The sequence below is a fragment of the Eretmochelys imbricata genome, chromosome 14 (genome assembly GCF_965152235.1).
Source record: "Eretmochelys imbricata isolate rEreImb1 chromosome 14, rEreImb1.hap1, whole genome shotgun sequence".
Classification (NCBI taxonomy): Eukaryota; Metazoa; Chordata; order Testudines; family Cheloniidae; genus Eretmochelys; species Eretmochelys imbricata.
In genome coordinates, this window is record NC_135585.1 from 25,757,804 (window position 1) to 25,774,646 (window position 16,843).

Here is a 16,843-nt window from a genome sequence, read left to right on the forward strand (position 1 = left end):
CTCTCAGGTTGGTTTGAAATGATTTGTTCTTGACAAATCCATGCTGGCTGTTACTTATCGCCTTATTAGCTTCTAGGTGTTTGCAAATTGATTGCTTAATTATGCGCTCCATTAACTTTCCAGGTACAGGAGTTAAGCTGAGTGAGTCATAGCAGCCATTACTTACAAACTGTCTGGAGCATTCTCAGGAAGGCTCACCAGTTGGGCATAAGCTTCTCCTAAGGCCTGTTGTTTTTCCTAATGGTCCATTATCTTGAATAGGCCCTTCACAGCCAGCTATCTAGACTGGAAACATTTTGCCTAGTGGGTGTTTCCCAGGTGTAATTATTTTTGCAATACAGATATCTAGTCAGTATTTATAACTGCAGATACAAAAACGATACCTGCATACATATAAGATAATCATATTGAGAAAATCATAACTTTTCCAAAACATCTCACATGACTCGTCTTGTACAAAATGCATCATAATTCTGCCATAATCGTATCATAATAATATCACTGTGACGAATATAGTGTGCAGTGTCACACCCTGTTCTCCCTGAGTAGCCTGGCGCCCTCATCAAGGGATCCTCAAGGGATTAGGGATCAAAGGATGGCTGCCTAGAGCCTCATTAGTCTTGCCTAGAAGGCTGCTAGGCTCGGCACACGGCTCCTCAGACAGACCACACTGTAAACTTGAGTCAAGCAGCACATGGCCAGCAACTAGCACCCAACAACAAACTAACAGACAACAAAGTCACCCCAGGGGTCATGTAGTTGTTCCTGCTTCACTTGGAGAAGTCCTTTGCAAAACTCCCATTTGCTGCCCCTGTGTGCTGCCCCTGTTCACTGGCCAGACCAGGGCTCATCTCTGGATACCTTTGGGCAGACAGTTCTGCTCACAGTCTCCAAGAAACTGCCATGGAAAAATTGAGTTGACCAAATTTATCATGGAGGAGCAGGCAGTTGAGTGACTGCTGCTGTCACATTCCTGCTCCTGGCTGATATTGTGTGTGTGCAAAAGTGGATTAAACATAGTGCTAGTTAGCAAGGATGGTCTAGTGGGGAGGGCTCTAGACTGGAACTTCAGAGATCTGGGTCAGCTGCAGAGTTGCTCTGTGTTCTTGGGCAAGTGACTTACTCTACCTAGTTCCTCATCTGTCAAACAGGGGTAGTACTTCTCCACTTCCCAAGGGGATGGGTGGTTAAAACCTATGTATGATTACAAGAGCTCACATGCTATGGTGATGGGGCCAAATAAGTACCTAGATAGACTGTCTCTGTGACATTGCCTGGAACAATGGTGTTTTCTGGGTAAGAAACGGTGCAAAATTGTGTGGGGAATACTTTGCTACTTTTTGCATAGTAATTAATTTCACATTTGAGTGTGTAAGGAAAACAGTGTGCACGTAGACTGGCCCATGTGCTGAGGCTGCATTATTACTCACAGAAAAAAAATCTAACTTTGGTTTGCTAAGAAGTGCTGGAATTTGGCAGGAAACCATCCTCCCATGTGGGGTTTTCACTAAATATTTACTTTTGAATGTAAGACACTGTTTGTATTCAGAACATGGAAAAGTACAAAGCAATGACATTTCAAGTAGCATCATGCTAAGGAGGCTCCTTTGGAAGTGCCGTTATTATTCAGCTCCATTTCAGACTTCAGGGACGTTTCATTCTGGATACTACAAATTGTTGGCAGAAGCTGAAGGTTAATGAAGAGGAGAGCTGAGCTGGTCTGGACACCGCCCCCCCCGGTCAATGAAGCATAGAAATATAGGGCTGGATGGGACCTTGAGAAGTCATAAAGTCCAGCCCCTTGTGCCGGGGCAGGACCAAATAAATCTAGACCATCCCTGACAGGTGTTTGTCCAACCTGTTCTTAAAAACCTCCACTGATGGGGTGTCACATCCACAGGATTGGTGCTGTGCCCCCAGCTTTGGTTCAGTCTTTTGGAGGAACCTCTTGAGTGTGCCAGACTCTCAATGGGTCTCACTCTTCCATCAGGGTAGGCCATGGCCTCACCACCTCCTAGAGCAAACCGCAGCAGCTCCAGTTCTCATGCTTCACACCATCAGCTCTGGTCAGTGAGTCCAACTGAGATAGATCCCTGGTAGAGACTTGTACGTGCTTCAGGGATTAATGCACCTCACCAAGCATTTGCAGGGACACTCAAAACAGTCGGGTCTATTAGTCAGCTGGAACACAGCACTGGAAGTCCTTAGGTTAGCATAGAGAAATGAAGGTTAAAGTGAAGCTCACGTCCATTATGGTTAGCCAAGAGCCCAGCCCAGCCCAGCTGTATTGAACCCCATGTTCAGGCTCTGTCACTCTCAATCTGACCTCCTTGGTCAGTTCCCAGGTGAGAGCATAGGCACGGGGCTGGAGCACCCATGGAAAAAAAATAGTGGATCCTCAGCACCCACTGGTGGCCCTGCTGATCAGCTCCTCCCCCTCCCTTCCAGCGCCTCCCACCCACTGGTGATCAGCTGTTCAGCGGCATGCAGGAGGCGCTGGGGGGAGAAGGGGAGGAGCAGGGGCAGAAAAAGGCAGGGTGGGAAGAGGCGGGGTGGGGGTGGAGCCTTTGGGAAAGGGATGGAATGGGGTGAGGGCCTGTGACAAAGCAGGGATCGAGCACCCCTGGGAAAATTAGAAAGTGAGAGCCCCGACTCCTGCCAGCCGCCAACTCGAATCCTCCCCACCTCACACCTCTCCAGTCCTTTGTTCTTGAGCTGTGGGGGAGGGGTTGCCCCACCTCTCTGCTGAGAGGTGGGGAAATCCACCTCCCTCTGGGTTGCTGGTTGCTAGGTGTCAATATCCCTAGACTGGTTTTGTCATTGTCTTCTTGGATTCTCCATGAATATGGGGTTGGCGTTGGCCAGTCATTTCTAATGACCCATTCAGGGTCAGACAGCCAGGTGACATTCCAACCTATGTCTCTGAGCCTGTCCTTTTTCTCCACACTGAGTAACAATGCACAGTGTAGGGGAAACCGAAGCACACACACACTTCAGAAACATATTACAGAAAATTCTCACTTCATCACATGGGGATTCTACAACTTCCCCTGGAAGCGTATTCCAGTGCTTAACTACCCTTATAGTTAGAAAGTTTTTCCGAATCTCTAACCTAAATCTCCCTTGCTGCAGACTAAACCCATCACTTCTTCTCCTGACTTCAGTGGACATGAAGAACAGTTGGCCGCCTTCCTCTTTGTAATAGCCCTTAACATATTTAAAGACTGATATCTGGTCCCCCCTCAGTCATCTTTTCTCAAAATTAAGCAATCCCAGTTTTTTTAACCTTTCATGGACGAGGTTTTGTAAACCTTTTATCATGTTTGTTGCTCTCCTCTGGGCTCTCTCTAATTTGTCCACATCTTTCCTAAAGTGTGGCACCCAGAACTGGACACAGTACTTCAATGGAGGCCTCACCAGTGCCAAGTAGAGCAGGACAATTGCCTCTCATGTCTTACACACCACATGCCTGTTAATACACCCCAGAATGATCTTAGCCTTTTTGGCAACTGCATCACATTGTTGGGTCATGTTCAGTTTGTGATCCACAATAACCCACAGGCCCTTTTCAGCAGTACTACCGCCTTGCCAATTATTCCCTGTTTTGTAGTTGTGCATTTGATTTGTCCTTCCTAAGTGAAGTACTTTGCACTTCTCTTTATTGAATTTCATCTTGTTCAATTCAGACCAATTCTCCAATTTGTCGAGATCATTATGAATTTTAATCCTGTCTTCTAAAGTGCTTGCAAACCCTGCCCCCCATCTGATGTCATCTGCAAATTTTATAAGTAAACTTTCCATGCCTTATCCAACTCGTTAATGAAAATATTGATAAAGTACTGGTAGAGAAACAGTACTGAAGAGAAAGAGTCAAATGAAAAGGAGTCCCATTTAATTACATCACATAAATGCAGACAATGAAATGTTGATAAATTTTATAAGTGCTTGTTTACAAGTACTAGAAGGCTAAATGCTAAGAAGTATGAACGTGAGTGCCTGGTATTAAATTATGATATTGATATAATAGGCATCACAGAAACGTGATAGAACAATGATAATCAACAGGACATGGTAACACCGCGGTATGCAATATATAAGAATGACAGACTAGGTCATGCTGGTGAAGGAGTCTGAAAAAAAGCATACAGTCAAATATAGAAAAATCTTAAATGACTCAAACTGTACCATAGAATCTCTATGGATAGAAATTCCATGCTTGAATAGTAAGAGGATAGCAGCAGGAATATATTATCGATCACCTGACTAGGATGGTGACAGTGACTGTGAAATGCTCGGGGATATTAAAGAGGTTACAAAAATAGAAAGCTCAATAATAATTGGGAATTTCAACTATCCCCATAGTGACTTGGTATTTGTCACCTTAGGATGAGATGCAGAAATAAAGTTGCTAGTCACCATTAATGACTGCTCCTCGGAGCAGCTAGTCCTGCAGATCACAAGAGAAGAGGCAATTCTTGATTTACTCCTAAGTGGAGCACAACATCTGGTCCAAGAAGTGAATAAATCAGTAATAGTGACCATAATGTAATTAAATTTAATATCCTATGGGAGATGGGGGTGTGACCAGGTGCTGAGGATGGACCACATTGATAATGCCACACTTAGGGCAGATTGCAAGAATCAGGGCAGACAATCCCCAAAAACTGGTGGTTTATTCTATAATTAGATTCACCAAACCAGTATCAAAAGGGCTTCTGCAGGACCACACTGATTAACCAGAAGCCAAACACATTCCCCCTTTATTCATAGCAGCCCTTGGTTCCCATACAGACAAACAGATTTAATATAGTGAGAGATTATGGAAAACCCAATTCACCCATATGTGAGGTTCCACTAATCCCAAAGGATCAGACACTTACCCCCAGGTCAATATGTATCTCAGATCTTACCCAAATACCATGCTGTCAGCCAATCCTTAGTAAATTAACTACAGATTTATTAAGAAAAGAAAAGAAAAGAAAAGAAAAGAAAAGAAAAGAAAAGAAAAGAAAAGAGTTATTGAATGGTTAAAGAATCATATACATACAAGTGATTTTCAGTGTTCTTAGATCAGGATCATAGCAGTGATGGAAGAGACTGCTTGTTTGCGTAAGTCTCTGTGGTAACTTCCAAAAGCTTGGATGGTCCTCAGCAATGTTCCCTCTAATTTTTTCCATCCATGTGCAGAATAAATTTTGTTATGTGCACCGAAGTAATGTGCGGATGTATGCCACCAGTAGAAACAAAAAACCTAGATATAATATATATTTTTTAAAAGTTACCATAGGGATAATTACTCCAGCGAGGACAGGTTAGGCATTTTAGAACTCACTATTCAAAGAATTAAATTTAAGTGTAAGAGAGAAATAAAAATTATGAAATGCATAGATCAGTCCAAAAACTAAAATAATACACTTTGAAAGAATAAAATTACAGGAAGTACCAAGAAGTAACAACAATGATACAATGATGTATTGGGAGGTGAGTGTGAATGACTGTATGCGTGTGAGAGAGACACAGAGACTCTGTGTGTGTGTGTGTGTGTGTGTGTGTGTGTGTGTGTGTGTGTGTGTGTGTGACACAGAGACAGCGTGTGTGCTGGCTTCTGGGGAAGTTTCTGAGAGACACTGTGCACTGTCTCTTTAAGGCACTCACTGAAAGCTCTCCTGCTCCTGAGCCATGTCCACCCTCCCCCACTCTGCAGAGATGGGGTACATGGGCATGGGGGAGGGGGAGAGACAGAGTGTGTGTGTGTGTGAGAGAGAGAAAGAGAGACAGAGACAGAGAATGTGTGTGCTGGCTGCTGGGGAAGTCTCTGAGAGACCATGCGCTGTCTCTTTAAGGCACTCACTCACCACCTGGAAGGCTCCTTCAGACCTCAGACTACAGTGGCTCCGAGTCCTGATCCCTTTCCCCCCACCCCTGCTCTGTGAAGGTGGGGACGGGGCGGGGGGAGGGGGACACCCTGACATCAGCACCATCTCCCGCCAGCTCTGCACAGCCAGCAGGAGGGTCCTGGGATCAGCTGCAGGAGCAATGTGGCTGCAAAGCAGCGGGGAGAGGGGCACGTGAACACATGCTGCCGGATGTGCGCGGCTCTGCTAGTCAAGTGCATGGCACTTGAATCCCTCCTGCGCGGCAGCCTGACCACGCAGCTTAGAGGGAACACAGGACCTCAGTCCATAGTTCAAAATGCTCCTTTTAGTTATAAATCCACAGTCCAGAGAATTGGAGCAGGAATCAGGCAAAATGGAGATGTCTCAGGTGTAGGGTGACCATATTTTCCAAAGGGAAAATGGGACACTGTGCAGCAAAAACAAATGGGACAAATGCCCACTTTTGCCAAAAAGGTTGGGACAGCCAGGACAGGGCTTAAAAAAGGGAATGTCCGAGCCAAAATGGGACGTATGGTCACTTGACTCAGGTGTCTTTTATATCCTCTGCCATGTGCATGGAAAGTTACTGTCCCAAACAAAGCCCATAGCCCCTGTGTATGGAAAGTTACTGACAAAGATGGAGTCCAAGGTAACATGTCCACATCACGTGCCCTACATGGTTTGCTGAATCACAGGTGGTGGACACTGGCTCCTCACTGTCTGTGGCATCCCCAGCAAAAGCCTACCTTGGACAGGACGAGATTCTTCAATGACCCACTGTGAGATTGGAGTGTCCTTAATAGGCCATCAACACATAGCTGGCTAGCCCTGATGTAAATCTATCTGGGGGGTGTCACTGAGGGATACAACATATGTTTGAGATATAGATATATAGCCAATATTCATAACTTCAGATACAAAGATGATACAAGCATAGAAACAGGATAATCATACCTACCACTTCATAACTTTTCTATTGATACCCTACATGACATACTTTGTACAAGATTTATGGAAATTGTGTACTATGGTGTTATCAAAGGCCACCTTTCTTATACACAGCATCACACCCCCAACACAAAATTGATGCAGGAAGGGGTGTCCAAGACACTGCTGAATACATCCTAGAAAATTTCCATTCTCGACTATGCATCATTACAGCTTCCAATCCAGTATTAAAAGTATCAGTGTGAAACAGAAATGGTTTATCATAATCATGTCTGACTAAAACAGGCTCTTTCTTTGTAAGGTTCATCATGGGAGGAACAATGTTACTGCACCCCTTTACAAATGTATTGCAATGTTTGGCTATTCCATTAAAGGATTTCTTCAGCTGTTGTAACAGTCTCTACATGTTTCATGTGACCTTGGCTGGAGTTCATGAAAGTTATCCATATAAGCTCTGGCAAGTTTTTGTAACCCATTTAACATCAACTCAATGTAGATATTAATGTTCTCCATAGTGTAGGTGTCTTGGCATTTAGCCATGAAAGCAATGAGATGGTGTGCCTCAGTTTCCCTTTTCATACAGCAGTTCAAGTTTGTAATGACTTTTCTTCTGTGATAAGTTCTAAGATTGTTTACAGGTATCAGCTATAAATTATCATTACCATAAGGCTTTTTAACAAGTAGGGTGTTCTTATTCAATGAAACAGCATAATCATAAGGGTTTTTAACACAGAGTGTGTTCTCATGTACCATTCATAAGAACATAAGAATGGCCATACGGGGTAAGACCAAAGGTCCATCTAGCCCAGTATCCTGTCTTCTGACAGTGGCCAATGCCAGGTGCCCCAGAGGGAATGAACAGAGCAGGAAATCATTGAATGATCCATCCCCTGTCGCCCATTCCAAGCTTCTGGCAAACAGAGGCTAGGGACACCATCCCTGTGCATCCTGGCTAATAGCCATTGATGGACATATCCTCCATGACTTTATCTAGTTATTTTTCGAAGCCTGGTATAATCTTGGCCTTCACAACATCCTCTGGCAAAATGTTCCACAGGTTGACTGTGTTTTCTGTGAAGAAATACTTCCTTTTGTTTGTTTTAAACTTCCTGCCTGTTAGTTTCATTTGGTGACCCCTAGTTATTGTGTTATGAGGAGTAAATAACACTTCCTTATTTACTTTCTCCTCACCAGTCATGATTGTATAGACCTCTATCATATCCCCTCTTAGTCATCTCTTTTCCAAGCTGAAAAGTCCCAGTCTTATTAATCTTTCCTCATACAGGGGCTGTTCCATACCCCTAATCATCTTTGTTGCCCTTTTCTGAACCTTTTCTAATTCCAGTATATCTTTTTTGAGAGGGGGCAACCACATCTGCACGCAGTATTCAAAATGTGGGCTTACCACCAACGGCTTTTCCCAAAGGTTATACACATTGTACATATTTACACAGTTTGACATCAACATCAAATGTATCCCAATGTTTAGCATTGATATTAACACCAAATCTGTGACAAGTGGGCATTTACAAGTATCCTTGTCATACCACACCTTTTTCTTAGACAGTTTGTCTCTGAGGACAGTTTGTTCAAAACCCTTTTTGAACTTTTGTATCTAGTTAGTCATTAGATCCTCCTTCACTTCAGTGTTTTCCTTAGCATAGGCTTTTAGCTCAGTTCTATCTTTGGGGGGTTGTATTTCAGGGTTTGGTGAGGTAATAATGTAAGGGAATTTTGCCTTCTTAGGGTTAATTTGTCTTTCTCACCTTCAAGAACAATTCTTGTGCCACCTCCCTTTTCTGGAGGGTTGAGCTCAGAGCTTTTTTGTTTAAACGAATCTACTTGCTGATTAAGTGTGTCCTTTCCTAGCAGCTCAATTTGCATAGACACGGACTCCACGCTGTTTATTAGTTTTCAAATTCTTAGCCACTACCAAGTCAAAGACTGGTCTTAAAGAGACACAGTCAGTTTTCACTAACATGTCAGAACTAAAGTGCTCTTGACTTCCAACTACAAATTTCTGCTTCCACATGAAATCAGATGTGCATGAGCCCACTGGGCAACTACAGGACATACTCAAAGGATCCTGGGATGGCTGATTTGCTTGGAAAACACGGTAATCTAGCCTCCCTTCTGAAGCTGAAATATAGGCTGCATGCCTGGATGCACGGATGCTGAGGCATTGGTTTTCACTGCAGAGCTCATGAGGGGGATTCCCACAACTGAGCCATTGTTTTTAGGTGACAAATCTGAGGAACTGTCCCAGATTGAAGTATTGATAGAGGACGTTTTGGAACAAATCAATACATTAAACCAAGACTAGATGGGATTCACCCAAGAGTTCTGAAGGAACTCAGATATGATATTACACAACTACTAACTGTGGTGTGTAACCTATCACTTAAACCAGCCTTTCTACCTGATGAGTGGGGATAGCAAATGTAATGCCAGGTTTTTAAAAGGGCTCTGGAGGCGATCCTGGCAATTACAGGCCTGTAAGCCTAACTTCAGTAATAGGCAAAATTGGTTGAAACGATAGTAAAGAACAGAATTATCAAACACATAGATGAACACGATTTGCTGGGAAGAGTCAACATGGCTTTTGTAAAGGGAAATCATGCCTCACCAATATATTATAATTCTTTGAGGAGATCAGCAAGCGTGTGGACAAGGGTGATTCAGTGGATACAGTGTACTTGGACTTTCAGAAAGCCTTTTACAAGGTCCCTCACCAAAGGTTCTTAAGCAAAGTAAGAAGTCATGGGATAAGAGGAAGGTTCTCTCATGGATCAGTAGTAACTGGTTGAAAAATAAGAAACAAAGGGTAGGAATAAATGGCCAGTTTTCAGAATGGAGAGAAGTAGTGGGGTCCACTAAGGATCTGTACTGGGGGACCTATGCCGTTCATCATATTCATACTTGATCTGGAAAAAGGGGTAAACAGTGAGGTGGCAACGTTTGTAGAAAATACTAAAGTACTCAAGATACTTAACTCCAAAGCAGATTGTGAAGAGCTACAAAGGGATCTCACAGAACTGGGCGACTGGGCAACAAAATGGCAGATGAAATTCAATGTTGAAAAGGCAGAGTAATGCACATTGGAAAATGTAATCCTAACTATACATACAAAAGGAAGGGGTCTAAATTAGCTTTTACCAATCAAGAAAGAGATCTTGGAGTCATTGTGGACAGTTTTCTGAAAATATCCGACCAATATGCAGCAGCAGTCAAAAAAGTGAACAGAATGTTAGGAACCATTAGGAAAGAGGTAGATAATAAGACAGTAAATATCATAAACCCACTGTATAAATCCATGGTACGCCCACATCTTGAATACTGGGTGCAGTTCTGGTCACCCCATCTCAAAAAGGTATATTAGAATTAGAAAGGGTGCAGAGAAGGGCAAAAAAAAAATCATTAGGGGTATGGAAAAGCTTCCATTTGAGAAGAGATTAAAAAGACTGGGACCATTCAGCTTAGAAAAGAGACGACTAAGGGGGGATATAATTGCAGTCTATAAAATCATGAATAGCGTGGAGAAAATGAATAAATGTTATTTACCCCTTCACATAACATGAGAACCAGGGTCATCCAATGAAATTAACAGGCAGCAGATTTAAAACAAAGAAAAGGCAGTACTTCTTCACAAAATGCACAGTCAACCTGTAGAACTTGTTGCTAGGGGATGTTGTGAAGGCCAAAAATATAACTGGGTTAAAAAAAATTAGAGAAGTTCATGGAGGACAGGTCCATCAATGGCTATTAGCCAAGATGATCAGGGATGCAGCCCCATGCTCTGGTGTTCCCTTTGCCTCCAACTGCCAGATGCTTGGCCTGGATGACAGAGAATGGATTATGCAATAATTGCTTTGTTCTCTTCATTCCCTCTGAAGCACCTGATCCTGGCCACTGTCGGAAGACAGGATACTAGTCTAGGTGGACCATTGGTCTGACTCAGTATAGCCATTCATATGTTCTTATGTTATGTTTTTATACTGAATAGTACCAGACCCAGAACTGACCCCTGTGGGACCCTGCTAGATATGCCCTCCCAGTTTGACAGCATACCATTAATAACTACTTTTTGTGTACAGTTTTTCAATTAGTTGTGCACCCACCTTATAGTGATTTCATCTAGACCGCATTTCCCTAGTTTTCTTATGAGAATGTCATGTGGGACTGTTCCAAAAGCCTTACTAAAATCAAGATATCACATCTACTGCTTCTCCCCTCTCCCCACCCCATCCACTAGGCCATTAACCTGCCAAACAAGGAAATTAGGTTGGTCTGGCATGATTTTTGTGGAAGTTTGTGTGAGATTTTAGATGTCGAAAATAGGATTCTAGGTCACCACAGAACTATATCATGTTTGTGGGCCTGGAGGGACAAAAGAAGAGGCCCCAAGATAGGACAGACTCTTCTGCCAGGCTAAGAGTTTAGCTGGAAAGATTAACAATATTGTTGGGTGGGTTAAGGGAACTACTGTTGTGGCTCCTTGTCTAGTTAGACAAGCCATTTACAACACAAACTTTGCTTCTCTACAAAGGAAAAAGGACACTAAACCATCTAAACTACTACATGCCACAAGGAGCCACAACAGTAGTTCCCTTAACCCACCCAACAATATTGTTAATCTTTCCAGCTATACTCTTAGCCCAGCAGAAGAGTCTGTCCTATCTCGGGGCCTCTCCTTTTGTCCCTCCAGGCCCACGAACATGACACAGTTCTGTGGTGACCTAGAATCCTACTTCTGGCATGATTTGTTCTTGAAAAAAATATGCTGGCTTTTACTTATCACCCTATTATCCTCTAGGTGCTTACAGATTGATCGTTGAAGCATTTGTTCCAGGATCTTTCCAGGTATTGAAGTTAGGCTGACTGGTCTATATTTCTCCAGGTCCTCTTTCTTCCCCTTTTTAAAGATAGCTCCTATGTTTGCCCTTCTCCAGTCCTCTGGGACTTCACCCATCCTCCATGAGTTCTCAAAGACAACTGCTAGTGAAAAGAAAAGGAGTACTTGTGGCACCTTAGAGACTAACAAATTTATTAGAGCATAAGCTTTCATGAGCTACAGCTCACTTCATCGGATGCGTAGCTGTAGCTCAGGAAAGCTTATGCTCTAATAAATTGGTTAGTCTCTAAGGTGCCACAAGTCCTCCTTTTCTTTTTACGGATACAGACTAACATGGCTGATACTCTGAAAACTGCTAGTGAGATTGCTTCAGATACTTCCTTAAGTACCCTAGAGTGAATTTCATCAGGCCCAGCCAACTTGAATACCTTCAACTTATCTAAATATTCTTTAACCTGTTATTTCCCTGGTTTTGCTTGTGTTCCTTCCCCCGGTTGTTAATATTAGGTTTGTTGGTATCTGGTGCCCATTAACCATTTTAGTGAAAACTGAAGCAAAATGGGCATTAAACACCTCGGCCTTTTTGATATCAGTTGTTAGTTCTCCTTCCTGCTAAGTAGATAACCTACATTTTCCTTTGTCTTCCTCTTGCTCCTATTATATTTAAAGAACCTCTTCTTATTGCCTTTAAGTCCCTGGCTAGATGTAAATCATTGTGTATCTTAGCCTTTCTGCTTTGTCCCTACACACTTGTGCTATTCTTTTGTACTCCTTCTTAGCAATTCATCCATGTTTCCACTTTTTGTAGGATTCCTTTTTGACATTCTGGCCATTGAAGACCTCCTGAAGGAGCCATATTGGCCTCTTCTTTCCTGCTCATCGGGATAGTTTGCAGTTGTGTCTTTAATATTGTCTCCTTGAACGACTGCCAGCTCTCCGGAACTCCTGTTTTCCTTGGATGTTCTGCCCAGGGGACCTTATCTGTCAGTTCTCTGAATTTGCTAAAGTCTTGGGGTGCTAAGGCTGGGAGTTCTGCTCTGGCTAGGGCCCAGTGAAAATGGAGGAATTTTTTTTAGAAAATTCACAGCAGTATCGTGGGTAAAGTATCAAATTTCACAGAATATGCACAGAATGCAGTTGGGGAAAAGTCAGTGCTACAATCTTTTGCATAAAACTAGCCTCTGAGTCCCCCCAAACTAATCCTCTAACATGATGCTGCCACATGCTACAAGCTGCACTGAGCATGAGACCTGCACACACGGATGCCTGCTTCCACCTCCCCGCTGAGGCCACAGCTGCTCATGGTCCAAGTGGCGGCAGCAGAGTTTGCTACTGTGCCTTTTTCTTCCCCACCGACACAACCTAAAATGGCAGACAGAAGGAACGTAACCAGACCACATGACCCTGGTCGCTTCATTTCATTTTTATTTTGTAAAAGTATTGGAAAATTTGTGGTATTGGGGTAATTTCACAATTTCCATGCAGTTCGTGAAATTGTGATTTTCACAAGGCCTTGTCTATGGGCTCATCTCTACTCGGGAGATGAGTATGCCGTTATATTATGTCCATGGAAATACACGTATCCCTGTTAAAATCTCTAACTCGGTGCTTAATTTGTGCCAGGGCTTGCCAGGGCTGAGCCCCCGCACCTCTAGGCTCGGCAGTTCATAGCCCAGCACCTCTGGGCTTGCTACATCAGTGATGAATGTAAAAAAATTGCTCGTGCCCCGGCACTTTGAGCCCTGGCCTCTTTCATTACAAATTAAGCACTGCTCTATCTACTGAATTTCTCCTAATGGAGAAAACTGTTCAAAAATCAGTATTCTGGCCTCAATGCAATGAAATGGAAAGGAGAGCAATCCTGGGCACACAGTTTCCTTGTTCTTTTAATTACATTTCTTCGAAAAACTGCGTGATAAATAACCAAAAGAGAGAGGGTGTCAAATGTATTACTATAGCCAGTGCAGGCAGTGCGACTGCAGTAGTAAGAGAATACACACTCTACCATGCAGTGCCTCACAGATACAATATACTATAACACATAGGCTCTATTACAAGGAGTGTGGAGGAGCCTCTCTCAGCAAATTGTAACTATCAACAGGGAGTTGGCACATCTGCTTTCATTGTCACAGAGAAGCCAAGGTCTGCGCTGTTCAGTGACTGGTTCCCATCTGCCAGAGCTTTCGTTCCAAGAAGAAGTGCTACTAGTGATTGACATTTTATCTAAGTAGTCACTTCTTAAATGTACGGACCTAACCTCTCCTAACTACGTTATCTAGTGCCGCCCAGCAAACAGAGCCACATGTCGGCACCTAGGGCAAAACGTCATGGAAAAAGAAATCATGCAGCTAAAGCCCCACGAGGGTGAGTGTGGCGAGGGTTGTATTCACATCTAGGGGAGGGGTTAGCAGCAGCACAGTGCCACATGGAGCTTCAGGGTTTCTGAGGTGCTTCCACCTTCAATCTAAGGCCAAACCCCAGATCCCAAGCATGACCTCAACTGTGTGAGTTGAGCTTGCAATCCCCTGGGCTAGTCCTGGGGCCATTCCAGTGCCATGAAATCTTGAGGTGATTCAGGCAAAAGGTCATCTCTGTGAACACTGAAATAGCCAAGTGCCACCAGCTTACACAGCTCCAATGCCACTGTAACATGAAATTCCAGCCGCCCCAGAAGGGCCTGTGCTGGGCAGCAGGGCAGGCAATGCACTAGGACCAGCCCCAGCTCTATCCCTGCCAGATGTACACACTGTGTTAGATCTAGGCTTGGGGTTGGAGACCTGCATTTTAGGTTGGCTCAGATATCACAGCTACAGCTTGGTTGTCCCCTTTGGCCCACCTTGTGCTGAGCACTCAGCTGGCATCAACTGGGCCAAGACTAGCTCAGCAGCAGCTTCCAGCCAGGTTTCAGTAACACATAATAGATGTTTTAATGCTACTGACCTTGTGTTAGACACCATGAACTGAAGGACAGGCTCCATCTCCTGTGTGTGCAGCAGGTGAGACCAAAGTCCTCCACCCTGCTGACTCACACCCCTGCTCACTCAAATGGGGTCAAGGACCCAGACCTCCACAGCTCTCAGTCTCTACATGCCCAACATATAGCAATCCTGTGCTGCTTCGTGGCCACCATATGGTGCCCATCATGAGGACACTGACACAGGTGCCAAAATAATGACTTCCAGGGCAGGCCAGAGGACTGTCTGCACCCTCCATGCCAACAGAACCCCCCACATCACAACAACTTCCGCCCGAAGCAGAAAGCCTAGCCCCCGCATAATCCTCCTCTCCATCTGCCCCTGCCCCCAGTATGGGGCTCTCACATATCCCACCTGCAGCGCAGCAGACGCAAAGAACCCATGTTATTTAGGTTCGATGTTTCCGGGGGAGGTTCAGTGTGGCTGAAAGCTCTCACACCACTCCAGGAATTGCCGTGCACTTTGGTTTCATTCTGGGGTTTTTGGTTGCCCTGAAGCAGCACGTCCCAAACTATTGAACGCTGACCCACCTTCAGGAAAATGAAAACAATCACACCCCATGCAAGGCCTCCATGTGTGGTTAAAAGTCTCCCCTTCTTAATGGATGCCCCCTTTGTGTCCCCCTGGCCAGTCCTTGACATGCCTCCAGCATGCCCTGCGCTATGGGAAGCACTAGGACAGACCCTTCCATTCCTTTCAGACATGCTGGGATGGGTAGTGAAATAGCCAGCAATGGTGACATTACAAAGTATAATGAGCCAACCCCATTTTACTGAATGAGGCAGCTCAGAGCTCTGTTTCAGGTTCTCTGAATTTTAAATTGTTGCCCATTTGGAAGGTTTTCTTTCAAGCTGTGAGTGCTCTTTTTAAATGAAATTTGAGACTCTGGAGAACAGTGAAGAGGCCCTGTCTGTGTCCTCTCTCACCTGCTGGTCCTTCTGCCTTTCAGTCCGGGAACGCTGCCCTACAGACACAGGTATTGAATAAAACAGGACCACAGTGATGCCTCAGCACCTGCTTTGCAGGAACTCCCTTGCTAATTTTCAGGAACACCCCTCCCCTCAGGGGATTCCTCTCTCAGTGACAGAAAGGCGTTGGGCTTGTTGCTGAAAGCTCTCTCCTGGGACTGTTCGCAGAAAGTTACTTGCTTCAGGAAAAAGTTTGCATCTCTTCCTGACACTCTTTCTCTAACAGTTTTACAGTTACGGCTTCAGCAGAGAAGAACCCGTGAGCAGCTGGCAGACCAGGGCATCATGCCACGTGAGTACCTCACCTACCACTCTCTGTGCCACATGCATCACAGAGCTAGAGCACAGCCAGCAATAGTTCCTGCAGATGCTGCATTTGCCTCCTGATGCTTATACGTAGCTGCTCTCCAGCACCCCCCGCATGGCTGGGTTTCACTCTCACCTCCGGTTAGCAGGTTGGGCTCTGGGGAGGACCCTGCTACCTCCACGCTGCTCTAGCTGGCATTTGAGCACTATGTTTGGATATCTGTTATGTGGGTTATAATGCAGAGGCCTCCTATGGATGTCAGTGGTGCTGCCCCGATTTACACTGGCTGAGGATCTGGCCTGCTAGCCATCATCCTTAGCAGAGTTTTAGTCCCACTCTCTTGTGTATTGCAGGTCACCCTCCTGTTCTGTTCAAAATCTCTATTGTAGGTTAGCACAGGCCTGTCTGGGCCAAGCAGTTTGCTGCATGGTCAGAGCAGGAGTCTGATAACACATCTGAACCTGCAAAGTGCTGGGTCTCTCCTGGGGGTGCTCATCACCTGGCAGCTTCCGGCCCAGAGGCAGGAAACAGGCTGGCAAACCAACAGCAAGCTGCTGGGAGCTGTCTGGGATTTTCTGCTGGAATGAATTTCCCTGGAGAGGGGAGAGGGGGTGAAAGTGATCATGATTTTTCTCCACATCTCAAGTGGTTTATGGCCTGGTGGTGGCCAGAGTCTCCCTGTCACAGGGCAGTGCCATGCAGTTAAGGCCGCGCAGCTTGCTGTTTTATGTCAAAGAGGCGTTTAAATGAGTGTGCTAGTTTCCCCGACCATGAGTCAGCAGGGACTGTGCTACCATTCATACCCAGCCCTTTTCCCAGGCACAGCCAGAACTCCCCAGCAGGTGCGTAGCCAGAGGCCAGCTGGCAGCCATGCTGAGTCAGTGCATCTCCTGGGGGCCACACCTGCTCCGCATCCC

General features: G+C 44.8%; 1 protein-coding gene across 1 annotated transcript in view; it reads left to right on the forward strand.

Moving 5' to 3' along the window:
* The window catches only part of MYOCD (myocardin), a 229,281-nt gene that overhangs the window by 149,103 nt on the left and 63,335 nt on the right, over window positions 1-16,843 (forward strand). The window contains exon 2 of the mRNA XM_077834102.1: window positions 15,846-15,911. Within this exon, the coding sequence (XP_077690228.1) occupies window positions 15,905-15,911 (7 nt within the window). The 5' untranslated portion in view covers window positions 15,846-15,904. The remainder of the gene's footprint in view (window positions 1-15,845; window positions 15,912-16,843) is intronic.